Below are 26,806 nucleotides of genomic sequence, written 5' to 3' on the forward strand. Positions count from 1 at the left end.
ATGGCTACCTAAATATGATTCCCAATTAGAGGCAACGATTACCAGCTTACCATAGAAATATTGAACTAGAACACCCCCTAGTCATGCCCTGACCTACTACACCATAGAGAACCAAGGGCTCTCTATGGTCAGGGCATGACAACATTACTGTATTGTATATAGGCTGGTCATCTAGGTTTGTATCTGTAGACTTTCCATCACCATGAAGAAAAACAATGTTTAATACAGTAATTGAGTACATTGACACATCCAGTGGTTTGTGATTTTTTTCACATGTTTTATTTATTTCACCTTTATTTAACCAGGTAGGCTAGTTGAGAACAAGTTCTCATTTACAACTGCGACCTGGCTAAGATAAAGCAAAGCAGTGCGACACAAAAAACACAGAGTTACACATGGAATAAACAAGCGTACAGTCAATAACCAAATAGAAAAAAAGAAAGTGTATATACAGTGTCTGCAAATGGCGTGAGGAGGTAAGGCAATAAATAGGCCATAGTAGCGAAGTAATTACAATATGATGTGGCTCAGTTATTCACCGACATTCACAAATTACATTATGCTGTAGAGACCTTTGATAATCCACTGTTAAGGGTTCATAAACATTTTTCTATGACTTAATTACATTTTCATGACTTATAGCTTACATGGAAAAAGTAACCATTATTGACACTGGAAGGCTGCTGTGCCTGATCCCATGTACAGTGCATTTGGAAAGTATTCAAACCCCTTGACTTTTTCCACATTTTGTTAAGTTACAGCCTTATTATAAAAATAATTAAATTGAGGAAAAAAACTATCTACACACAATACCCCATAATGACAAAGCAAAAACAAGTTTAACATTTTTTTTTGCAAATGTTGTAAAATTACAAAACTTAAATAACATTTACATAGGTATTCAGACCCTTTACTCAGTACTTTGTTGAAGCAACTTTGGCAGCGATTACAGCCTCGATTACAGCCACACTACAAGCTTGGCACACCTGTATTTGGGGAGTTTTTCCCATTCTTCCCTGCAGACCCTCTCGCGCTCTGTCAGGTTGGATGGGGAGCATTGCTGCACAGCTATTTTCAGTTCTCTCCAGAGATGTTCAAATGGGTTCAAGTCCAGACTCTGGCTGGGCCACTCAGGACATTCAGAAACTTGTCATGAATCCACTCCTTCGTTGTCTTGCCTGTGTCCTTAGGGTTGTTGTCCTGCTGGAAGGTGAATCTTGTGGTGGAAAATTCTAATCAAGTGGGAGAGTTTGTTTGAAGAAATGGCAATCATTCTTTGAACAAAGTCTCAACGCTCCACTTCTGCTCAACTTCATACCCGATCTCGTCCTGTCCTGTCCGCCTGTTTGTAGCCATACTAGCCTTCATAAACATGGGTTATGCCTAGTCCTAGAGATTAATGCAGATCTCCATTGACAGAAACTTCGTAGTCTAAGACTAGGCTTCATCTCTGACTGTGTAACCTGCATATAGTGTCACAAACAGCTGACTTTTCACACTACACACTGAGTGGTTTCTCATTTTTCCTCATGGACCTGTAGCAGGAAGCCCTTACGCTGACCTCTCCCGTCACTTTGTCCCTGTTCGAAATGTTTGGAATAAAAAGAATGCGCAATCATAATGTTAGCTAACTACTGTAAAAGGCATGTCTTAAACTACGTTACAGCTTTCAGTAAACGTCCTTGTCTGGTCTGATAGTCAACTTGGCTACACTTAAGTTACCTTCGTAGTTGAAAAGGTAACTGGAGACACAGTTTACATCCTTTTTCCAACTTGGAGGTCGGTGCTTTGCTACTTGTCTTGGCCAGACGAGGTACATCCGTCACTGTTATCTTTGGCAGCTCTGGCAAGCGCCTTGAGTAAAACAGTGCCATGGTTGGTGAGGTAGGAGGGCGTTGGCTAGTATGGCTACAAATAGGCTGACAGGACGCGATCGGGTAGGAAGTTGAGCGGAAGTGGGCGTTGCTACGTTGTGCAAAAGGTCTGAATACTAAACGGTGTGGATCATTCACACAAAGAGAAGTGACTATATATGTTATGCCAGACTGTATATACAGAGGTCTCTGAGTCAGGGACCGGCAGTTGCTCCATGGACCATCTCAGCGTGTTACTTTGTAGTCAAGTCTGTACTGAACTCACAAGCTCCGGTATCTGAGATATTATTGAACCAATATTTGTTCGACACAACGCGTCCATGCACGATGATGTATACAGGTAAGATGGGCTAGCGTTAGCTAGCTAACGTTACATTTTCAGATATTACACGTTTTCTCATTTTGACAGAAAGTGGCTTCATTTCAAGCTAGTGTATTGTTAGCTAGCTGGCTCCCTAGCTGACGTTATTATTTGTTTCCCAGAGCCGTGTGCTGTTCTAGTTTGAGCCTAATGTTAGCTAACTAACATTGAACATGGTTGGTTAACTCCCATCGCTATGGCATTGTTGTTTAACTAGCTAACGTTCGCTGGCTGGCTCGTTAGCTAACGTGATGTGTGTGAACTTACACTTTGTTTACCTAGCTAGCAAGCTATATGTCTTAAGCTAAGTGTACTGTTAGCTGACGTTATTATCTGTTTCCCGGAGCCGTGTCCTATTCTAGTTACAGCCTAATGTTAGCTCGCTAACATTTGATAATGGTTAGTTAGCTCCCAGCACTGGCATTGTTACCACTGTTTATTGTTTAACTAGCTAACTTTGGCTGGCTGGCTCGTTAACTAACGTGACATGTACAGCACATGTTGAATATGGCCGGTGTCAGTAAACGTCTGCCAAAAAAGTGTAATGAAATTGTTGCCAGCAGAGCTGGTGAGGGTGTGAATTATGCTGAATGCTGTAGACAAAGAGCTCTTCACTAGATGGCAAAATATTCAAAGGTGATTTTCTCAAAAATGAGTTTAAAAGTTGAGCAACTTTCAAAGCAGAATTACTTTCCCATTGTTCCTCAAATGCAGTGTATGGTATACCATTTTGTAGCTCTGAATCTCTACTTTTATATAATGTAAAAAACACTATTTCAAATTTTGCTACATAAGACCAAAACTTGTGACTCACCACCTGGATATCAAAACTGTTTTTCTTTGTCATTATGGGGTATTGTGTGTAGATTGATGAAACATTTTTTCATAAGCTGTAACCTAACAAAGTGTGGACAAAGTCAAGGGGCCTGAATACTTTCCGACTAATGTAGGCCTACCATCTACTGCCGTCGTGCTCTTGAAGGCACTTAATGTAGAACTGTCAACCCGCCATGCCATCTGGAAAGCTCCTGGGTGTGCAGGCTTTGCTTTTGATCCAGCCCTGAAAAGCTCAAGTCTTCTTTATGGTCCTGTTGATAAGCTAATGTTTAGGCTACAATATGGTTAGACCAGGGCTTGAGAATATGAATATGTTCTTTAAGTTAAGATAGGAGACAGAGCCAATCATGTAGGAACCAATCCAATGAATCATGTTTATGTATGTTTTTATGTAGCCGTACGTAAGGAACGCCCTTTTAGAGCTCACTTCAGACCGGTACTTTATGCATCTAAGTTTGACTGTGACCTTGTCGTAGAAATATTCGGCCAATCATATTTCTCAGATGCCAGAACTTGTGAATTCAAATAGACGTTATTACAAAGTAACAACCTGAGCAGTTCCATGGAACAACTGATCTTTTCAGTCTCAGCACTCTCCTTTTATACAGTTTTACCCTGGCATAACATACATAATCATTTACATAAAGTGGAGTGACTTATACCCTTTAGCCTTGGCCACCCTTATCTTTTTGCCTTGCACTCATTTTACCTTAGTTTCCATTCTCTTATTGGCGTAGATTATATTGGTGGCGTGCATGTCTAATTGTGATATAACTGTTTAACTAATGTGCCTGTCCAATGGCCTTCACAAGACCAGGCATGACCCAGAATGGCTAGGCCTGTGTTGAGCCAGCTTTGCACAATCATATGGATTCTGCTTTCATTCTGCTTACACATGTCTAAGGGTTAACCCAATATTGATTCTGCTTACTACTAAGAAAACAGTATAGATACTGGAAAATACCCACAACCTCTGTTGTGGATACTCATACTGAGAGATTTCTTCAAACAATCATTTAATATTGATTAATTATTGCTATCATGAAGCCGTCGACACCACACTCTTGAGTGTGTTGCCGAGAGCTTAACCTTTACAGACAACGCAGAGTTCTTATATAGCTGACACTAAAAATGCTTAGACGTGACTGGTTCCACCCCTCCAATGCTGATCAAGGGCACCACAAGCCATCCTGTGGTCATCTGCACCTGGTGCTGTTTCCTAGGTGCAAGAATGATTACACAGTAAGGGTTTTGTTCTATTCCTCCAGGCTATCTCAGTTACAACCACCACATCTTGTCTCTGGAATGTGGTCTTTAGGTTTTATCACCAGGTCAACTCTCAGTTCAAGCCCCAGAGGGCCAACTCAACCCACAGACACAGATGTGAGTACTCATCAAACCTTATTTGACAAATAAACAATATTATAACATTATCTTGTAATTTTGCTCTTTACACCTCTCCAGATTGTTGACAATAAAGAGTGATTAATTTAAAATTGACTGAGTTTGATTTATTTTATTTAACCAGGTAAGCCAGTTGAGAACAAGTTCTCATTTACCACTGCGACCTGGCCAAGATAAAGCAAGGCAGTGCGACACAAACAACAACACAGAGTTACACATGGAATAAACAAATGTACAGTCAATAACACAATAGGAAAAAAAGTGTCCCTGTGTTGAATTTCCACAACAGGAGATCTATGTACAGCAAGTTTGGCCAATTAGGCTATTCTTATATTTTTTTTACGTTGTCGCAATTACATGGCTACTGTTTAATAGAGGAATCCCAGCTTTCCAACGGTGTAGATTTATTTAGGCTCTACAGTGCCGGTGGAAAAGCAACAATGACATTAATGCTTAGCTAACTTGCGAGAACTGCTACAAGGTTTGGATTGGCTATCTAGTTAGTCTGTCATTATTTTATACCTGCTGAAATGCTGCACTCTCTCCTCAGGCAACCGCCCACTGGCACCCACGCAGCACACACAGACACGCACTGAAGGGTCATTCCGATAATGGCTGATATGTAGCTTTTTAAGTGATTGATTTAAAAGCGTTCCTTCATGAAGTACATTAACAAAAATAATATGACTTTTCATGACCTACAACCCCTAATTTTACGGTTTGGAACAGAGCATCATGGGCGTTGGCTGATGGATTTTCATTATGTGCAATCTGGAACAGCCTACTATCACTCACAGATTCAGACTAGCGGCAAATAAACCTGAAAAGTGGAATTAGGAAATTAATGTCCACTCCATTGCTATTCAATGCCGATCCCATCTTCATTCCGCTTTGATAAACCTGTTTTGTCTGTGTGAATCTAGGCCTGCCAAAGGCTACTTTTGTTAGTTTTTATAGAGGAACAAATATGCAATTCCCTAAAAAAGTTACTGTGTCGGTATGACGCTCTGGCTGAAGTCAAGCACTGCTCAGCACTGCAAATTACTCAGGATAAGTTAATACGTTCTCAAATTATACGTTTCATTTGCAAAGTATTTCAAGAAACTGGAAAACATATCGAGCAAGTATTTTTTTATATTCCACAAGTATTAGCCATTTTGTACAGATAATTATCAGACTCAAGTAACAAATGCTGGTAAACACTCAAATACAAACAGATTCAGGTAACATTTTTCCCACAAAAGTAGGGCACTAGGCCTTTACTACCCCTGTGTTAGCGGACATGTATCAATGTTTTTCAGCATTAATGACAGATTTCTTGTTATCTAGGCGCAAACCAAAATGAAGCATGCCTCAACTCCACCATAGTTCTTTGGACAAAACTTATGGGGAAATGAAGCACAAAGGCTTCATAAATGATAATGGCCATGTTGACTGACATTATCTCTTATTAAAACAATGTACAAGCTCTCCTAAGCCTGTGTTAACCTTCAGACCTTATTTTTGGCGTTTATCCCAATGCCCTGTTCATTTTCCTAGTGATTGAACGATTGATTCCGGAGCGCCGACGCAGTTTTCAAAGCACTACTGATCCGACACAATGTACTGATGCTCGTTTCAAAGTAACATTGTCACGTGATCAATGACATCCGGAGCTTCATTTTGATCGCTTGGTTTTTCAAAAGGTGGCAAGATCCCACTTATTTCGCTGTGGTTTGGTGCTTTCTTCGATTCAAAGTGGCTTTCAAACATCGATCCTCTAATGGACACTGTACAATGTAGCTAGGATTTCTTTTCATGTTTATTTTTTATTTTTATGTATTTCACCTTTTATTTAACCAGGTAGGCTAGTTGAGAACAAGTTCTCATTTACAACTGCGACCTGGCCAAGATAAAGCATAGCAGTGTGAACAGACAACAACACAGAGTTACACATGGAGTAAACAATTAACAAGTCAATAACACAGTAGAAAAAAAATATCTATATACATTGTCTATATACATTGTGTGCAAAAGGCATGAGGAGGTAGGCGAATAATTACAATTTTGCAGATTAACACGAGTGATAAATGATCAAATGGTCATGTACAGGTAGAGATACTGGTGTGCAAAAGAGCAGAAAAGTAAATGATATAAACAGTATGGGGATGAGGTAGGTAAATTGTGTGGGAAATATACCGATAGACTATGTACAGCTGCAGCGATCGGTTAGCTGCTCAGATAGCAGATGTTTAAAGTTGGTGAGGGAGATAAAAGTCTCCAACTTCAGAGATTTTTGCAATTCGTTCCAGTCACAGGCAGCAGAGAACTGGAACGAAAGGCAGCCAGATGAGGTGTTGGCTTTAGGGATGATCCGTGAGATACACCTGCTGGAGCGCATGCTACGGGTGGGTGTTTCCATCGTGACCAGTGAACTGAGATAAGGTGGAGCGTTATCTAGCATGGACTTGTAGATGACCTGGAGCCAGTGGGTCTGGCGACGAATATGTAGCGAGGGCCAGCCGACTAGAGCATACGGGTCGCAGTGGTGGGTGGTATAAGGTGCTTTAGTGACAAAACGGATGGCACTCTGATAAACTGCATCCAGTTTGCTGAGTAGAGTATTGGGAGGCTATTTTGTAGATGACATCGCCAAAGTCGAGGATCGGTAGTATAGTCAGTTTTACTAGGGTAAGTTTGGCGGCGTGAGTGAAGGAGGCTTTGTTGCGGAATAGAAAGCCGACTCTAGATTTGATTTTAGATTGGAGATGTTTGATATGAGTCTGGAAGGAGAGTTTACAGTCTAGCCAGACACCTAGGTACTTATAGATGTCCACATATTCTAGGTCGGAACCATCCAGGGTGGTGATGCTAGTCGGGTGGGTGCAGGCAGCGAACGGTTGAAAAGCATGCATTTGGTTTTACTAGCGTTTAAGAGCAGTTGGAGGCCACGGAAGGAGTGTTGTATGGCATTGAAGATCATTTGGAGGTTAGATAGCACAGTGTCCAAGGAAGGGCCAGAATTATACAGAATGGTGTCATCTGCGTAGTTGTGGATCAGGGAATCGCCCAGAGCAAGAGCAACATCATTGATATATATACATAGAGAAGATTTGGCTGTGATCACTGAGATCCTGGTTGAAGACAGCGGAGGTGTATTTGGAGGGCCAGTTGGTCAGGATGACGTCTATGAGGGTGCCCTTGTTTACAGATTTAGGTTTGTACCTGGTGGGTTCCTTGATGATTTGTGTGAGATTGAGGGCATCTAGTTTAGATTGTAGGACTGCCGCGGTGTTAAGAATATCCCAGTTTAGGTCACCTAACAAACTCTGAAGCTATATGGGGGGCGATCAATTCACAAATGGTGTCCAGGGCACAGCTGGGAGCTGAGGGGGGTCGGTAGCGGGCGGCAACAGTGAGAGACTTATTTCTGGAGAGAGTAATTTTTAAAATTACTAGTTCGAACTGTTTGGGTATGGACCTGGAAAGTATGACATTACTTTGCAGGCGATCTCTGCAGTCGACTGCAACTCCTCCCCCTTTGTCAGTTCTATCTTGACGGAAAATGTTATAGTTGGGTATGGAAATCTCCGAATTTTTGGTGGCCTTCCTAAGCCAGGATTCAGACACGGCAAGGACATCAGGGTTAGCAGAGTGTGCTAAAGCAGTGAGTAAAACAAACTTAGGGAGGGGGGCTTCTGATGTTGACATGCATGAAACCAAGTCTTTTTTTAATCACAGAAGTCAACAAATGAGGGTGCCTGGGGACATGCAGGGCCTGGGTTTACCTCCACATCACCCGAGGAACAGAGGAGGAGTAGGATGAGGGTGCGGCTTAAGGCTATCAAAACTGGTCGCCTAGAGCGTTGGGGACAGAGAATAAAAGGAGCAGATTTCTGGGCGTGGTAGAATATATTCAGGGCATAATGCGCAGACAGGGGTATGGTGGGGTGCGGGTACAGCATAGGTAAGCCCAGGCACTGGGTGATAAGAGAGGTTGTATCTGTGGATATGCTGGTTGTAATGGATGAGGTCACCGCATGTGTGAGAGAAAGGAGGTATCCGAGGTATGAAGAGTGGAACTAGGGGCTCCATTGTAAACTAAAACAATAACTAACCTGAACAACAGTAAACAAGGCATATTGACATTTGAGAGAGACATACAGCGAGGCATACAGTAATCGCAGGTGTTGATTGGGAGAGCTAGCTAAAACAGCAGGTGAGACAACAACAGCTAATCAGCTAGCACAACAACAGCAGGTAAAATGGTGTTGACTAGGCAGCGAGGGTCGGATTAACTACACACAGAGCCTGAGTTCGCAGCTGGGATCCGACAGATAAAAACATAAACAGAATGGATTACCGTGATTAATGGACAGTCCAGCAGGCGACAGCTATGTAGCCAAGTGATCAGTGTCCAGGGGGCAGCAGTAGATGGGACAGGGAAGCCGCCACTACGCTAGCGACACAGCGTTTAAAGTTAGTAGCCCGGGGGGGTTGGCAGGGAGATGTGCCTGGCTCACGGCTAACTAGTGCTAGCTTCGTGGCAGTGGCGTTAGCCAAGGTCCAGAGTTTACAGCAAGGATCCGGTGGAGTATTGGGCTCTAGCCGTGTATGAGTGTGGTTCGGGTGAACACCTGAGTAGGCCGGGAAGTGGGCCTCAGGGATAGCTTCGGTACTGCGTGAAAGCTAGCTGTGAAGATCAGAAGTAGTGGTCCAGGGATTACTGCAGGATTCTGGCGTGGTGTGGAGAGACAGTTCGATACTGGTAGACTGGCGAGTATTATCCAGACAAAAAAAAACTGGCTGGCTGTGCAGAAGGTAAAAGCCGCTAACAATGACTAAATGGCTTGTAGCTGGTTAGCTTCTGGAGGTTCTTGAATGTGTTCTAAAATTAAAAATAATAGCGATTTCCATATCACATTTGGTGAGGCAGGTTACCGGAAGGTATAATCAAATTAAAAATCGAAAAGAGATTGAAAATAAACATGGGTCCAGTGAGTGGTTGGGCTGGCTGGGGACACGGCGATTCAGACAGTTAGCAGGCCTGTGCTATCAAGCTAGCAGTTAGTAGGCCATGGCTGAACAAACTAGCAGTTAGCAGACCGGAGCTAAACAAGCTAGCAGTTAGTAGACCGGGGCAGGCTAGCAGTTAGCAGGCTAAATTAGCAAGCAAGCAGATAGCAAGGGCTAGAAAGTTAGCCTTTGGGGGACGTCGCGATGGGGTTAAGTCTGTTTATGCCTCTTCATGCGGTGACATCGATAGACCGGTCGTGGAATTAGTAGGGTTCCAAATAGCTCTAGGTAGCTAAGCAGGCCTAGCTGGTTAGCATAATGGGCCATTTTACTCACCCTAGCAGAGCTGGTTAGGCTGTTTTCATGCTATCCAGAGCGTTGGAGACTGTAATTGTGTTGCTGGCAACGATTTAACCTCTCTGGGACCGTTTGGGACGTGAGCGTCCCACCTTTCAACAGCCAGTGACACCGCAGGGCGCCAAATTCAAAACAACAGAAATCCCATAATTAAAATTCCTCAAACATACACCATTTTAAAGATAAAATTCTCGATAATCCAACCAGTGTCCGATTTCAAAAAACGCTTTTCGGCGAAAACAGAACATATCATTATGTTAGGTCAACAACTAGTCACAGAAAGCATTCAGCCATTTTCCAACCAAAGAGTGGAGTCACAAAAAGCAGAAATATAGATAAAATGAATCACTAACCTTTGATAATCTTCATCAGATGACACTCATAGGACATCATGTTACACAATTGTTACTGTAATTCCAATATGTTTTCATTAATTGAATTCACTTAATCTATTTTATGAGAATTTGTAAGATTCTTGTTTGCATAAAATAGACGGAGACCAGACTTATCAATAATAGATAATAGTATTTATTCTCGGAGCGCGCTGCCATGTAACCACGAACAACAGTTTATATATAAAATATGACGTCATTGGTGAATAAATCTCCCCCTCTCGAACGAGACAAAGCAATTTTTAAAGTTAATTCTGACCCACCAGCACACACACAGGACACACAAAACTGAATTAACTCTTGACCCCTCACCATTATCGATCACCACTTAGCTGACAGTTCTAGTTAACAAAAAACCTAGGAATGCACTCACTGCCTTATCTAAAACACCCCAGAGCTAAGTTTCGTCGGTTCAACCATAGGGTCATTAACCTATCTGCTTACTTAACCCACAACCCATTCCTTCCCAGGCTAGTTGGAATGGTGTTCATTATGTTTAATTACTCCTTGTCCATGCCACATAATCCCTTTTTATGAACTCGTATTGTTAATCAGATATAATAAAACTGAGTATAAGTTAGTTACAGTTCTATTTAAAATGAGGATATTGTTTAGTCATTTATTCATTAAATTCATTTTTTTTTCCGGTAAAGTTCATATTTATATCCAAAAATCTGAGTTTACATAGGAGCGTTACGTTCAGTAGTTCCACAACATCCGGTGATTTTTGCAGAAAGCCACATCAATTACAGAAATGCTCATAATAAATGTTGATGAAAATACAAGAATTATGCACGGAATTATAGATACACTTCTCCTTAATGCAACCGCTGTGTCCGATTTCAAAAAAACTTTACCAAAAAAGCATAATCTGAGTACGGCGCTCAGACAACAAAATCAAGCCAAACAAATGTCTGCCATGTTGGAGTCGAGAGATGTCAGAATAACATGATAAATATTCACTTACCTTTGATGATCTTCATCAGAATGCACTCCCAGGAATCCCAGGTCCACAATAAGTGCTTGTTCTGTTCGATAATGTACATCATTTATTTCAAAATAGCTCCTTTTGTTGGCGCGTTCAGTACACAATCTAAACTCACCAAGCGCGTTCACTAGACAATCTAAACCGACAATCTAAGCAGTCCGTAGCAACATGTCAAACGATGTTTAGAATCAATCTTTAGGGCGTTTTTAACATAAATCTTCATTAATGTTCCAACCGGACAATTCCTTTGTCTGTACAAATGAAGTGGAACGTAGCTACCTTTCACGTGAGCGCGCCAGACCGAGGCTGTGGCACTCTGCCAGACCACTCACTCATAGAGCCCTTATGAGCCCCTCCTTTAGAGTAGAATCCTCAAAACAGGTTCTAAATACTGTTGACATCTAGTGGAAGCCTTGGGAAGTGAAAAATAACTAACATCACACGGTATCTTCAATAGGAGCTGAGTTGAATAACTACAAACCTCAGATTTCCCACTTCCTGGTAGGATTTTTCTCAGGATTTTACCTGCCATATGAGTTCTGTTATACTCACAGACATCATTCAAACAGTTTTAGAAACTTCAGAGTGTTTTCTATCCAAATGTTCTATTTATATGCATATTCTAGCTTTTTCGGCTGAGTAGCAGGCAGCAAAGTGAATCATGCCTTTTTCTTGTGTGTGAAGTTTCCTGACACCAGCCATATTCAACGGATGTTGAGCGTTTGTAAATTCATCAGTTCATTCTCGTAACAAGAACGCAGACTATGTTATCAATGTTCATAATCTGAACCTCAATTAAACTGCTCAGTCTGTAACCCAGAATTGATAGGATTCTAGTTGAATGAAACAGACAGTCCCAGCCTACAATAGCCAGAATGTTTATTTACGAGAGCTCTAAAAATCATACAATGCACATAGCCTTTTATACCTCACATTTGGTCATAAAAATGCCCCTCCTCCTCTCTAACACTGCCAATGCTGTTTACAAGTTTTCTCCAACATATACAGTGCCTTGCGAAAGTATTCGGGCCCCCTTGAACTTTGTGACCTTTTGCCACATTTCAGGCTTCAATCATAAAGATATAAAACTGTATTTTTTTGTGAAGAATCAACAACAAGTGGGACACAATCATGAAGTGGAACGACATTTATTGGATATTTCAAACTTTTTTAACAAATCAAAAACTGAAAAATTGGGCGTGCAAAATTATTCAGCCCCTTTACTTTCAGTGCAGCAAACTCTCTCCAGAAGTTCAGTGAGGATCTCTGAATGATCCAATGTTGACCTAAATGACTAATGATGATAAATACAATCCACCTGTGTGTAATCAAGTCTCCGTATAAATGCACCTGCACTGTGATAGTCTCAGAGGTCCGTTAAAAGCGCAGAGAGCATCATGAAGAACAAGGAACACACCAGGCAGGTCCGAGATACTGTTGTGAAGAAGTTTAAAGCCGGATTTGGATACAAAAAGATTTCCCAAGCTTTAAACATCCCAAGGAGCACTGTGCAAGCACTCAGCTGTAGATCTCTGCAGTTCATCCAACAATCAATTGAAATGGACGGAGTATCAGACCACTGCAAATCTACCAAGACCTGGCCGTCCCTCTAAACTTTCAGCTCATACAAGGAGAAGACTGATCAGAGATGCAGCCAAGAGGCCCATGATAACTCTGGATGAACTGCAGAGATCTACAGCTGAGGTGGGAGACTCTGTCCATAGGACAACAATCAGTCGTATATTGCACAAATCTGGCCTTTATGGAAGAGTGGCAAGAAGAAAGCCATTTCTTAAAGATATCCATAAAAAGTGTTGTTTAAAGTTTGCCACAAGCCACCTGGGAGACACACCAAACATGTGGAAGAAGGTGCTCTGGTCAGATGAAACCAAAATTGAACTTTTTGGCAACAATGCAAAACGTTATGTTTGGCGTAAAAGCAACACAGCTCATCACCCTGACTACACCATCCCCACTGTCAAACATGGTGGTGGCAGCATCATGGTTTGGGCCTGCTTTTCTTCAGCAGGGACAGGGAAGATGGTTAAAATTGATGGGAAGATGGATGGAGCCAAATACAGGACCATTCTGGAAGAAAACCTGATGGAGTCTGCAAAAGACCTGAGACTAGGACGGAGATTTGTCTTCCAACAAGACAATGATCCAAAACATAAAGCAACATCTACAATGGAATGGTTCAAAAATAAACATATCCAGGTGTTAGAATGGCCAAGTCAAAGTCCAGACCTGAATCCAATCGAGAATCTGTGGAAAGAACTGAAAACTGCTGTTCACAAATGCTCTCCATCCAACCTCACTGAGCTCGAGCTGTTTTGCGAGGAGGAATGGGAAAAGATTTTAGTCTCTCGATGTGCAAAACTGATAGAGACATACCCCAAGCGACTTACAGCTGTAATCTCAGCAAAAGGTGGCGCTACAAAGTATTAACTTAAGGGGGCGGAATAATTTTGCACGCCCAATTTCAGTTTTTGATTTGTTAAAAAACTTTGAAATATCCAATAGATGTCGTTCCACTTCATGATTGTGTCCCACTTGTTGTTGATTCTTCACAAAAAAATACAGTTTTATATCTTTATGTTTGAAGCCTGAAATGTGGCAAAAGGTCGCAAAGTTCAAGGGGGCCGAATACTTTCGCAAGGCACTGTACATTGCTTATCATATCCGACAACATGTTACATAATCTACTGCAAGACTAACGGTTTCCCCCCTCCCTGGGTGGGACCTCCTTCCCTGTTAACTTGTGACCGCTGTGAAACTGATGTCTTCACAGTTCCTTCTCTGCTAACAGTTCCTCTTTTTCTATGCCCATACATTCAAGAATTCTAGTCTTATGATTCAAACACATTTCACTCTGTTATACAGTGACAGATTGGAATACTGTTGGTTAATTCAAGCCTTAATATTACTTTAACCGTATAAATCATTTAGTCATTATTTTACCATTACCTTAAACATTCTATAACAGTTCTGGTACACTCCGATGAGAGTGCTCTGAAATCTGAGTAGATAGCTAGAATTAACAATGTCCATTGAGACCGCACAACGACTATACCGCTAAGCTATGAACGACGTGAATAAATAAGTCTTTACTTTGGGTACTTAGTTAGTATACTGCCTGGCAAGTTCAATGTATTAGTAGCCAACTAGCCTTAGGTAACTAGCTAACATACTGGTACATACTGCTGTAATGCTATGCGGTTCGTAAGGATGGTGTAGCTAACAAATTGTCAGCCAACAACAAAGTGTTACTTAACTTATTTGAAAAGTAATTTACTTTATTACATTGCTCAACATTTTAACATTTGTCATAATTAGTTAAAGCAATGAATTTGTATCCTCTCGTTGAAATCGGATGCATGTTTTCTGCCGTTGTCTTCAAATCTGAAAACACATTTTTTCTGAATTGCGTTATGGGCCCTAAAAGCACGGAAATAGTGTCCACTGCTTGTATACTTTGTATTTTGACACATTTAATACAACACCCGGGAACTTTTGGCATACTAACTATGACCAATAAGCATACTACATACTCAATTTACATTTCAAATAGTGAGGTTAGTTTGAGTATATGAATACAGCTAGGTACTCTGGGACCAGAACTAGGGAACGGGGTCGAATCCTGGCGACGGCATATTATTTTGAAAATGGTTTTGTTAAACGACACTTTCTGCGCATTGTTGTTCAAACAATTTTATTTTATTTAGTCAAGTACATGTTTCTGTCTTAAGCATCCTAAATAATGCCATAGATTCACAGTGGAAGGTGTGAACTTGTATGGTAACTGATAGTAGGCTAGTAAGTAAGACCTGCGACTAGCTGCCGTGCCATGAAGATTTGATGAATATTGTGTAACAAACTTCTATATGAACATCACACTGCTTTTCATTGCTGACCAGCACATGTCACAAATGTGCATTGTGTTAAAAGCTCAGAGTAATAAACTGTTTTTTGGCACAATTTGGTAAAAGACCCAAAGGCTTCAGAAAGCCTCAGTGTCCCATCACCATGTCTGAATGAACCAGAACTACTTTCTGTGTTTTAGGACTACAAGCTGGAGAGCTCTGAAGCAGGCAAGATGTTTACATGTGTGATTTACAGATGCGTGTAGGCCACAAGATGTGACTGACTTTTTATTTATATATATATATATATATCTCTGAATTAGGCCCACAGAATTATACCTACGGAGGAGCGGCTTCTGTGGAGGAACTTTGGTTGGCTTAACGCTGGACTAGAGCTAGCTAGCTAACAAGCTTGTGTGTGCAGAGCAGTACCAGAATTAACCTTTTTTGTTGTTGTTAATACATCTAATGTGAAACGATAACTATAATATCCTGAACTAGCAAAGAAAAAGTTAATCCATTCATAAATAATTTAAACTCTCTCTTCTGAATCACGCTTGTAACTTCAGTACTGTTGCTTACGCTTCGGGGGGGACTTAATTAAAAAATATATATAATAAAATATATTTGCAGGCTAACAATAAAATATAATTCCTAATGTGATTAGTAACCTAGGCATATGACAAGATTTGGTAACAGAAGTCACTGCAGCCTAAAGTAAATATATATGAATTTTCCAAAATGGTATAATTAATCCTGTCTATATATTAAATAATAGAAAATACTTCACCAGAGAATATTACTTAGCCACTGAGGATCATTAGCTTCTATAAAAAAAAAGATGTGCGGTGGATTGTTTCAAATTACAAGTGTGTAGGCCTATATGCCTAGTTGGGAAGCTGGCAATCTGGGCAGCACTCGTGGCCGAGATGCGGCTATCAGTGAAAAGCAATACAGCTAAAATATGTGTACCGATAATGTCTTGAGTATAAGATATTGGCACATCTCTCCAGAATGTGCTTAGCTCTGAGCTGTCTCCTGCTAAATCTAGCGCATTCATTGTGTTAATTGTTTGCCCTTTTGATTTGTAATTATTTATTTTTTGTCATCAATGTGTTTTGAGCGCTCCACGTGAGCAAGGAGCGTGTGTCTGGTTTCTCTGTCAACATTAAGGAGACAGAGATACAAGTAGGCTAACTGGCCTGCTGTTAGGTTCTGAACAAAACGCGTAAACTCAAACGGATGACTAGAAAAAGCTCAAACCATGTTTATTCACCCACTGGGTCATACAGCTGCAAAGACAACATACAGTTGAAGTCAGAAGTTTACATACACCTTAGCCAAATGCATTTAAACTCAGTTTTCACAGTTCCTGACATTTAATCCTAGTAAAAATTCCCTGTCTTAGGTCTTTTAGGATCACCACTTTTATTTTAAGAATGTGAAATGTCAGAATAATAGTAGAGAATGATTTACCCCACTGGTAAAACATATCAGCTAGTGTTGTGGAATATTGACACAAATATTACACCTTTACTGGAACTTGTCAATTCAATTTAGACTTTATTACAAAGTAGCAAAGTTGTGCAATTCCATGGAACCGTCTTTCTCAGCACAGACCTTTCCCTTTATAGCATTACATCCTTACATAACACATGTGTACTCCCCATCTGCAAATGAAACGACTCCCCTTGTCCTTTCACCACCATTATATTTCAGTCCCAGTTCTTGCTTGTTCACGTCCACATCTGCTTTGAGTTAAATTATAATGGTGGCAGGACCCTTTATAAAATAATACCTTTATAGTATACATATGTTTCACGTATTGGTCATTTTGTTACCATCCTGTCTCCATGTTCTCCTGACATTAGTATGTCCAGATGTAACAAATGTAGTTATGGGCATTAGCTAATTACCTTTAGAAACAGCAAATACACTAGGTGACATAATTTCTACATCTAGCCAATGTAATTATTGGCATGATCTTTTCTCAGAAATAGCACATGCAATTAGTGGCATCGAATTATCTCCCACACTAGCCTATCTGTCATAAGACTATGCTGCCAGAGAATATGATGAGAGCTTTGTAGTACCAGATTGCTATACTTCTAGATTTTTTTGGTGGGAAACAGGCTATGTTGGTTACTGTGTGTGTGTTGCGCTAATCCCCTGTTTATCATGTGTTTTTTCACTTCAGAAATGATTTCATTCTGAAATACCACAAGGCAGTAGGCGAAACTGAGGAGACCAGGAGAATGCAGACCTATACCTGGACCCAAAGTGGACTGGATCGATCCATTGCTGGACAATCCTCAAGTCCCCAAGTTACCAGTGGTCAGATGAGTGAGATTCCAAGCAGCTATTCTCGTCAATATGGGCCAGTCAGACCAGCTGTCCTGTATATAGAAGGTGGTCAATGCCTACCACACAGCGGACAAGTAACCAGTGGAGGTTACTGGAGTGGACCGACCCTGAATCAACAGGCTTCAATGGTTAACATAAACTCATCTCAGCATTCACCCACCAGAGAGCAAGTTCTGATGGGTACTAGTCCCCTTTTGACATCACTCTGGACTAACAATGCAGCGGCTGCTCAATCAACTGGTGTTACATCACAAAGTGGAAACCATCACACCTTGCCCGGAAGGGTTAACAGTGTAGCTCATCCCACTTTCCAGCAGGGACAGGGGTTTTTGGGTGTTAAAAATAACAATCCACAGAGGATCGTTAAGGATGGTCAGGGTGCAACCATTCACTGCCCCCCTCATATTAATGCACCACTGAGTACAAATGTTATGTATGATCTAAGCCCAGTGAGTGGCAGACAGCGACTTGTACTTGGCAGACAAGATGGGGCCTCCAGTGGTACCTCTGCTTCTCTTGCAAAGGGTAGGAGCCCCAACCATGTAAATCATGTAGTGAGTGGGCAGGATTCAAGAAGGATAGCAGTTCAAGCTACTCATCAGGGAAACCCACAAACACCAAACTCTTTGCAAAGTGCACAGGAAAAAACATATAACCAACTGTTGTATTTACTTCAAAATCAGAACAATGACAGCAGGCCTGAGATGAACAGGGTTCAACATGGAGCACCTGTCCACACTGGCTCATCAAACTACAGTCAGATGTATCCCTCTCAACTTCTCACTGGCATCAACAACCAGGTCAATGTACCAAATGCTGCAGTGGGAATGCCAATGCATAACATTAGCCAGAATCCTCAGTACAATGTACAAAGTACAAAGTATAACCCCCCTTTTAATAATTCTCCAAGACATGTCCCCATCTGCCCTAAAAGCCTTCCCATCCTACCACAACAGAACAGACTCCCATCTTATTGTGCAAATAATAACAGTCAGTTAGGGCCCATTGGAAATAATGCACACCATGCCTCTCATCCTAGGCTCCATATCCAAGGCACAGGCCCTACCCTACATTACAATTACAAGCCAGACTGCACCAATGTTCTGGTATCCAACACTGGACCATCTCCATCTGTTCCAAACTATAGTATACAGTCCTCAGTCCAGCACAACCGTGAAACCGCGCCTCCACCATACCCAGTCCAGCAGATGCGTAAGTCCGCGCCTCCTCCATACCCAGGCCAGCACTCCCATAGACCCGTCCTGAACAAGACAGAGCATGTGGTTGGGGCAGGAGCACATTTTCTGCAACACTTGCCTAACCAAGGCACAGCCCCTACCCTACATTACAAGCCAAAAAACAATTATGTTCAGTTATCCAACACTGGACCATCTTCATCTGTGACAAACCATGGAATGCTGTCTTCAGGCCAGCGAAACTGTGAGTCTGTGACTCCGTCACACCCCATAAGACAGGGCTATTACATAACAGTAACAGAGGACGAAAGTGGAAATGGATTTAGAACAGAAAATTTTATTTTCATAGGAGATAAACCTAATGAAAGTGCTCTGGTCTCGCAAGGATCTTCTGCAAGTAATGCCCCCTCTGTTCTTACGGCACAGAAGGCCATTGCAGTTGTACAACCACTATCGCAGTGTATGCAGACAAACACACCTCTAAATGTGGCTGATAAAATCTCCTTGACCACCCAAGCTATGTCTTTCTTAACAGGTGTCGGAAATGTGAGCAACCCTGGGGAACAGTCTTGTGTCCAAAGTCCATCACAAGGCCAAACAACCCTTGCTCTATCTGCTTCTTTGACAAATGAATCAGAACAAGAAGTCCCCAGGATCGGACTAGAATCAGGGGCTGATAAAACATTGACTCAGGGTTCAGAAACTTCTGATGTTGAAATGGCCAAGACATATTCATGTTTTAAGTCTCAACGGTCATTATCAAACGGGTTACGTGCAGAGAAATTTGATTCTCAACCATTATCTAATGTGGAATGTCAAGCCACTCTGAGAAGAGAGTTAGCTGACCCAGAAATGACCACTCATGTGAATGTTAACCAATTGAGTGAGGAAACGAATGAAAAAGTCGATTCCGATGAGGACATTTTTGATTTGTCCTCCATTCCTGTAATCAAATGGACCCTTGGTAAATTGAAGGAGTTGGTAGATACTGTGCAACGTCAAAAATGCACTGCCACACTAGTTGAAAGCAAAATACTAAGCCTCTATTGGGATGGAGATGGGCCAAAGCTTATGGATGCTGCAGGATCTGGTATGTTACAAAAGATAATGCAAGAGGTTAGATCTGTGTGTGGCGACGATGACGATATGTCATCACAGTCTGTCATATTTTCACAAGCCAGGCGCAAAAACTGGGGTCAAGTTGAAGAGAAATGTGCTATTCTTAAACATGATTCTGTTCACCCAGAGTTCCCGGCACAAGAGTCATCATGGTTGAACACAAATAAGCAGCTTGATGACATAGACAAGGAGTTTGGATTCCCATGGTCACTAAGATATGACCAAAAGACTCTTCAAAGAGGAGATGAACAACCAAAACTGATTTGTACCGAAAATGAAAAATCTACAGCCTCTGCCAATGACATGCAGACTGAGGTCACTCAGGCGAAGAGACCAACACCCTCTGATTCTGATGCTAAAGAAATTCAAGGGTCAGGTTTGGCACACAGTTCCACCCAGACCCTCTCACTGGTTAAGAGAGAAAAAGCAGGTATCATTTTTAGTGACCCATTTTCCTCCCTGGTGATCAACGTGCTGACACCAGAAGAGGCTTTGCAGTTTTTCAGTGGGCAGCTACTACAAGATGAAGTGAACGAAGACCTGTTGGAATTGCCAATGGAAATGGATGCGGAGCTGATTGAGTTGAAAGATTACTCAGTGGAGGATAAATCATCTGAGCGGGTAGATGTGAAGTTGACTGATTTAAAACTCAAAAACAAAGGGGATGTCCAATCAGAAGATTACTGTTGCCTCTCTCGTTGGATGGCAGTGTTCAGTGGGTCCACCAATTCTTCGTCCTGCAAATGCCAATACAAGACGAAACTGGGTTCAGCAAAAGCCACTGTGAATGCGACGGCATTGGTTGAGGTAACATTGTCTGTTGAACCCAGCACAACAAAAGCAGAACAAAGGGAATGCGTGCATTTGTGTAAATCAAATGGCACAGCAGAAGAAAAGAGTGAAGAGAATCCTGTAAAAAATTTGAATCCTCAATCTTGGAAATCTACAGGCATTGAAGAATGCCAAACAATTGTCTTGTCTGATAGAAAATCTGAGACTGCTCACATATACACAAATGGAGTGAAGAGCTTGCCTTTGTCAAAAGCCCCAGCACTGCAACTCCCCATCAACCACACAAACATTGTTGAAATTGAAGAGGTCTTCTCGCATTATGAAGACTTAATCAAAGTAGGCACCTCAATGTCGGAGCTAGTTTGGGACGATGTACAGCCAAAGCAGAAACTACCAGGTCCGTTCCAGAAACATGTGGAATGTGTACAAGAACTTGGTGTCATTTTGGAAGAAGGAAACCCTAGAGGTAGTGAAGTCGTTCCTACAGCTCCCATTCCTACTTCTAATCTGCAACCTGAAGCAACAGACAAAATCGGTTTCCTTACATCACTTTCCTTGGCACAAAGATGTCACAAACATCTCTCTCCTAAAACAAATTGTAGCTACAAGTTTAAACAAAAAGGGGTTGGACTCAAGAGAAGATGTGTTGAAAGTCCTCATTCAATTGTGCCTGTCCCAAGAAAGCAAAGGAAAATGAGGGACGGATTAGGTCCCTCCTTTCACCTTGTTCCTGAGGTCAACTTGACTGATGATGATGACGAAGATTTTGAGCCCCCCAATACAACTACTCCTAAGTCTTTGGAAGAAGAGAAACATTCAAAAAGTAGCAATCTCCAGAAGCCAACAGAACATGGAATTGGGAACAACATTTGGAGGGTTGGCACAGTAAGTCTAGCCCTGTTTGGTTCCGCGCTCCAACGCAAGGACCATAATGCTTCTCGAGCCAGACCTTTTGCAGACAATGCTCCAGCACCTCCTGTAACCCTCCATGTGAATGTCAACTCCTGGACAATGGAGCCCTCCGAGACCAGTCCTCCAGTGGAAAGCCCAATCAAACAATGGATCTTAAACGAGTGGAATAATAGTTTTATCCCGACAAAGTCCAGGGGCAAAGTGCCAAGACTACAAAACAGAAGAAGCGTTGCTCCAAAAATTATTTGTGCTGAAATGGCTAAAAAGATTGTTGCCCTCACCAACACAGATAGAGGTGCATTATCCTCTGAAAGGCGAGCCACACCAGAAAGAACTGTAAAGGCCAAGCAGACTTTGCGGCGCATTGAAAGAGAAAGAATCTTAAGCGGCCTAAAACTCAGACTGAAGAAATCTAGGATTGAGGCAGTGCCATCCGGTATCCCTGATATAGTGGAAAAAGGTAAATATGAGATCGGAAACCCTGCTTCTTTTCCTCATGAGGAGAACAGTCTTATGTTTAGTGTGCTGCCGGAGTCGTTCAACTTCAAAGAAATCATGGACCCTCCGACACAGACAGGTTCAATGAATGGTAAGTAATACCAACACAGATGCTTGCTCCTACTCCAGTTAATGTTACCTGTAATTAGACATTTTATTCCTGCTCTTTTCACATTGAAACACTTTTTCCATCAGACATGGCTGGTCCGGTTGCTGCCAAAGCTGAGAGGCCTAAGGCAATAGTCCAAAAATCCAAAGGTAATAAAGCATGCTGTCTATTCAACCATGTGTTGAAAATGTACTGTACAGTGGCACAAAAAAGTATTTAGTCAGCCACCAATTGTGCAAGTTCTCCCACTTTAAAAGATGAGGCCTGTAATTTTCATCATAGGTACACTTCAACTATGACAGACAAAATGAGAAGAAAAAAAATCCAGAAAATCACATTGTAGGATTTTTAATGAATTTATTTGCAAATTATGGTGGAAAATAAGTATTTGGTCACCTACAAACAAGCAAGATTTCTGGCTCTCACAGACCTGTAACTTCTTCAAGAGGCTCCTCTGTCCTCCACTCGTTACCTGTATTAATGGCACCTGTTTGAACTTGTTATCAGTATAAAAGACACCTGTCCATAACCTCAGTCACATTCCAAACTCCACTATGGCCAAGACCAAAGAGCTGTCAAAGGACACCAGAAACAAAATTGTAGACCTGCACCAGGCTGGGAAGACTGAATCTGCAATAGGTAAGCAGCTTGGTTTGAAGAAATCAACTGTGGGAGCAATTATTCGGAAAAGGAAGACATGCAAGACCACTGATAATCTCCCTCGATCTGGGGCTCCACGCAAGATCTCACCCCGTGGGGTCAAAATGATCACAAGAACGGTGAGCAAAAATCCCAGAACCACACGGGGGGACCTAGTGAATGACCTGCAGAGAGCTGGGACCAAAGTAACAAAGCCTACCATCAGTAACACACTACGCCGCCAGGGACTCAAATCCTGCAGTGCCAGACGTGTCCCCCTGCTTAAGCCAGTACATGTCCAGGCCCGTCTGAAGTTAGCTAGAGAGCATTTGGATGATCCAGAAGAAGATTGGGAGAATGTCATATGGTCAGATGAAACCAAAATATAACTTTTTGGTAAAAACTCAACTCGTCGTGTTTGGAGGACAAAGAATGCTGAGTTGCATCCAAAGAACACCATACCTACTGTGAAGCATGGGGGTGGAAACATCATGCTTTGGGGCTGTTTTTCTGCAAAGGGACCAGGACGACTGATCCATGTAAAGAAAAGAATGAATGGGGCCATGTATCGTGAGATTTTGATTGAAAACTTCCTTCCAACAGCAAGTGCATTGAATATGAAACGTGGCTGGGTCTAAGTGTACCTATGATGAAAATGACAGGCCTCATCTTTTTAAGTGGGAGAACTTGCGCAATTGGTGGCTGACTAAATACTTTTTTGCCCCACTATGTATTGTGGCCGCTGCCTACATTGCATTTTCCATATCTTTGTAAGGAAAGCATTTCTTGTATCTATTCAGTTTGTTCCCTATCTCCATGTATTCCTTTCTGTCAAATATGTGGATGTAGGTTTTTGTTTTATTTTTTATTGTAACGAATGGATTATTACTCCATTTAGGTGTATGGTCTGTTGGCATTCAGAAGAGATATTGTCCTCTCACCTCTTTGACCACTAAAGTTCCCAAGTCTTCCTCCACCACCTTTCAGAAGTTTCAGAAGAAATTCAAGCAGAAGAAGTAGGCCTGGTAGCTGACCCACGACAAATTGTATTGCTTCCAGTTATGGACTGGGGGAGTGGAGTGAGGACTGTCTGATGACAATCTGATTCTTGTAACTTGTTTCCGATGGAAATATATGTACAATTTTTGTTTTTAATGACAAATGTTCATAACCAATGTATATTCTTTGGGAATGCAGAAATTGACCTCATTGTGGTAAGGTTGGGCAGCTCATAATACAGTTATTATTTACTGTAGTTAGCGTTTACATTCTTAAGTGACTGAGAATTTATCTGACAGTGTCCTCTCTACCTCAGGCCTGACAGGTGTTGGTTACACTTTTCTGGGCTCCGTTATTTACTTAACAAATAAGGAACACTCAATGTGCACTTAAATCAAAACAGTTTTAATCAAAATACAGCTGTAGACAGAAGTCAAACATCAAACATCACACATACAACTGATGTCTCCTGAGTTCTGCCAAATAGGAAAAGTCCAAGTTGCTTTTAATATGCTTGCAGTCAACCCCTAGTGATGTAAATGCCTACGTCATTACCTTCTTCTCGTGAGACCAAGCCTATGCAGCTATTCAAACATTAGTTCCAGTGTTCTCTAAAGGCTCAGCAGTAAATGTCCCCAAGTTGATTTATGGTGGTATGTCTGACTGTCTCTTATCTCTTTCACTCCCCTGCAGGGTTCTGTGTCTATGAATCTCTTTTAGCCTTGAGGTGCTTTCTCACAGACACCCTGTTTTGACTGCAATAACTCACATCTCTCAGACCGTTTCTTATAAGAAGCAGAGACTAGAAAATAACTGGAACAATATTACACCTTATAATGCATATATATTGTTAATCTGTAGTCTAGGACCCTATACATGTAAGGGGGAGGGCTCTTATAACCCTTCCCCTTACATTAATGCAACATAAGCATAACCTATTATTATTATACATCAAACATTTGGTGCAGCCCCTATCATGACCCCAAATTGACCCCATCACCGGCAACATTGCGAAACTTAATCTAATTTAAAAACCCTAAACTAAAGTTTTGTGTGTCATTGGATGGCTGTTTTTGTCATGTTTATTTTCTTGTCAGTGTTGTAGCTGACATTTGGGGGGTAAACAGTATTTTATGCAAACCTCATGTTTACTGTTTTGAATGCATCACAGAAAGTGAACTATGCAAAATTGACTGCGATTTGTAAGATATCATTCCGCCCACCTTTCTACTGTTCCCTTTTACAATCTTCTAACAAGTGGGTACCTTACCAATAGTTAGTTTTCTGGCTTTTAAATTGATTCCGTTTGTTGACACGGGATGAACAGTATTGTATGATTTAGAGATACTAAGCCAGCTGAAACAAGGTTGCTTTGCAGTATTCCGGATGCATATAGCAGGAAAACTGTATGTATTTGTTCTACCTAGTGTTATTTCTTTATGTTGGTGTATGTTATTTGTTTCTAAATATTTTTGTACACTTAAAAATATATTGTCAGCAGCATCCTTCACTTGGCTCTTGTTGATTTTATAGTGGACTAAAGTAAGACAGGCAGGGTGCATTCTTACCAGAGGTGTCTGTTGGTTAGGTGTGAATGCTAACCCTTTTTATGGTTAAAAGAAGGCTATATAGACTATATAAAGTGTAGTACTGGGATGTAATACATTTTGTTACGGTTTTCTTCCGTTGAAGGAGAGTCGGACCAAAATGCAGCGTGGTTAAATCGATACATCTTTAATGAAGATGACACACGAAAATACAAAACAAACGGAACGTGAAAGGCTGTATAGGTTATCTGGTGAAATACAAAACACAGACAGGAACAATCACCCACGAAACACTCAAAGAATATGGCTGCCTAAATATGGTTCCCAATCAGAGACAACGAGAATCACCTGCCTCTGATTGAGAACCGCCTCAGGCAACCATAGGCTTTGCTAGAACACCCCACTAAGCCACAATCCCAAAACCTAGGAAAAACCCCCATACATAAACACAACACAAAATAAACCCATGTCACACACTGGCTTGACCAAATAAATATAGAAAACACAAAATACTAAGACCAGGGCGTGACACATTTCTAATCTGCATTTCTAAATATCTGACAGGGTACACGTGTGTATTATTTTTCTTAGCCCATATCCATGTATGTGAGGTGTTTTACTTTTGTTTCAAAGTTAATCATCTTTAAACACCAGTCTCAACATCAACAGTGAAGAGGCGACTCCAGGATGCTGGCCTTCTAGGCGGAGTTGCAAAGAAAAATTCCATATCTTAGACTGGCCAATAAAAATAAAATATTAAGATGGGCAAAAGAACACAGACACTGGACAGAGGAACTCTGCCTAGAAGGCAAGCATCCCGGAGTCGCCTCTTCACTGTTGACGTTGAGACCGGTGTTTTGTGGGTACTATTTAATGAAGCTGCCAGTTGAGGACTTGAGGCGTCTGTTTCTGAAACGAGATACTCTAATGTACTTGTCCTCTTGCTCAGTTGTGCACCGGGGACTCCCACTCCACTTTCCATTCTGGTTATAGCCAGTTTGCGCTGTTCTGTGAAGAGAGTAGTGAACAGCGTTGTACGAGATCTTCAGTTTCTTGGCAATTTAGAACAGGGATAGACTGACGAGTTTCAAAAGAAAGTGATTTGTTTCTGACCATTTTGAGCCTGTAATCGAACCCACAAATGCTGGTGCTCCAGATACTCAACTAGTCTAAAGATGGCCAGTTTTATTGCTTCTTTAAATCAGCACAGGTTTTCAGCTGTGCTGACATATTTGCAAAATGGGTTTTCTAATGATCAATTATCCTTTTAAAATTATAAACTTGGATTAGCTAACACAACGTGCCATTGGAACACAGGAGTGATGGTTGCTGACAATGGGCTTCTGTACACCAATGTAGATATTCCATAAAAAATCAGCCGTTTCCAGCTACAATAGTAATTTACAACATTTAACAATGTCTACACTGTATTTCTGATCAATTTTATGTTATGTTAATGGCCAAAAAATGTGCTTTTCTTTCAAAAACAAGGATGTTTCTAAGTGACTCAACTTTTGAACGGTAGTGTATATGGCTAGAAACTACCCCCAGGTTGAACTG

At 41.4% G+C, this 26,806-nt stretch overlaps 1 protein-coding gene across 3 annotated transcripts; it reads left to right on the plus strand.

Moving 5' to 3' along the window:
* Nucleotides 1–1,959: 1,959 nt before the first annotated feature.
* On the plus strand, nucleotides 1,960–25,209 carry LOC112218187. 3 transcript variants are annotated; one of them, XM_024378777.2, is made up of 5 exons: nucleotides 1,960–2,214; nucleotides 17,269–18,875; nucleotides 19,167–22,043; nucleotides 22,148–22,210; nucleotides 23,599–25,209. In XM_024378777.2, exons 1-5 carry the CDS (start codon nucleotides 2,195–2,197, stop codon nucleotides 23,718–23,720), a joined length of 4,689 nt encoding a protein of 1,562 aa, XP_024234545.1. In that variant the 5' UTR covers nucleotides 1,960–2,194; the 3' UTR covers nucleotides 23,721–25,209. The 3 variants fall into 3 exon arrangements, with proteins under 3 accessions (XP_024234545.1, XP_024234542.1, XP_042157147.1); XM_024378774.2 differs by having other exon boundaries at nucleotides 17,269–22,043; XM_042301213.1 differs by lacking the exon at nucleotides 1,960–2,214 and adding an exon at nucleotides 4,367–4,455 and having other exon boundaries at nucleotides 17,269–22,043.
* Nucleotides 25,210–26,806: the final 1,597 nt, after the last annotated feature.

The sequence above is a fragment of the Oncorhynchus tshawytscha genome, linkage group LG19, assembly GCF_018296145.1.
Source record: "Oncorhynchus tshawytscha isolate Ot180627B linkage group LG19, Otsh_v2.0, whole genome shotgun sequence".
Lineage (NCBI taxonomy): Eukaryota > Metazoa > Chordata > Actinopteri > Salmoniformes > Salmonidae > Oncorhynchus > Oncorhynchus tshawytscha.

Coding starts and splice junctions, on each gene's coding strand:
- LOC112218187 (XM_024378774.2), top strand. CDS start 2,195: ATGCACGATGATGTATACAG. Junction 2,215..17,268: donor ATGCACGATGATGTATACAG/GTAAGATGGGCT, acceptor TTTTCACTTCAG/AAATGATTTCATTCTGAAAT. Junction 22,211..23,598: donor AATAGTCCAAAAATCCAAAG/GTAATAAAGCAT, acceptor TACTCCATTTAG/GTGTATGGTCTGTTGGCATT.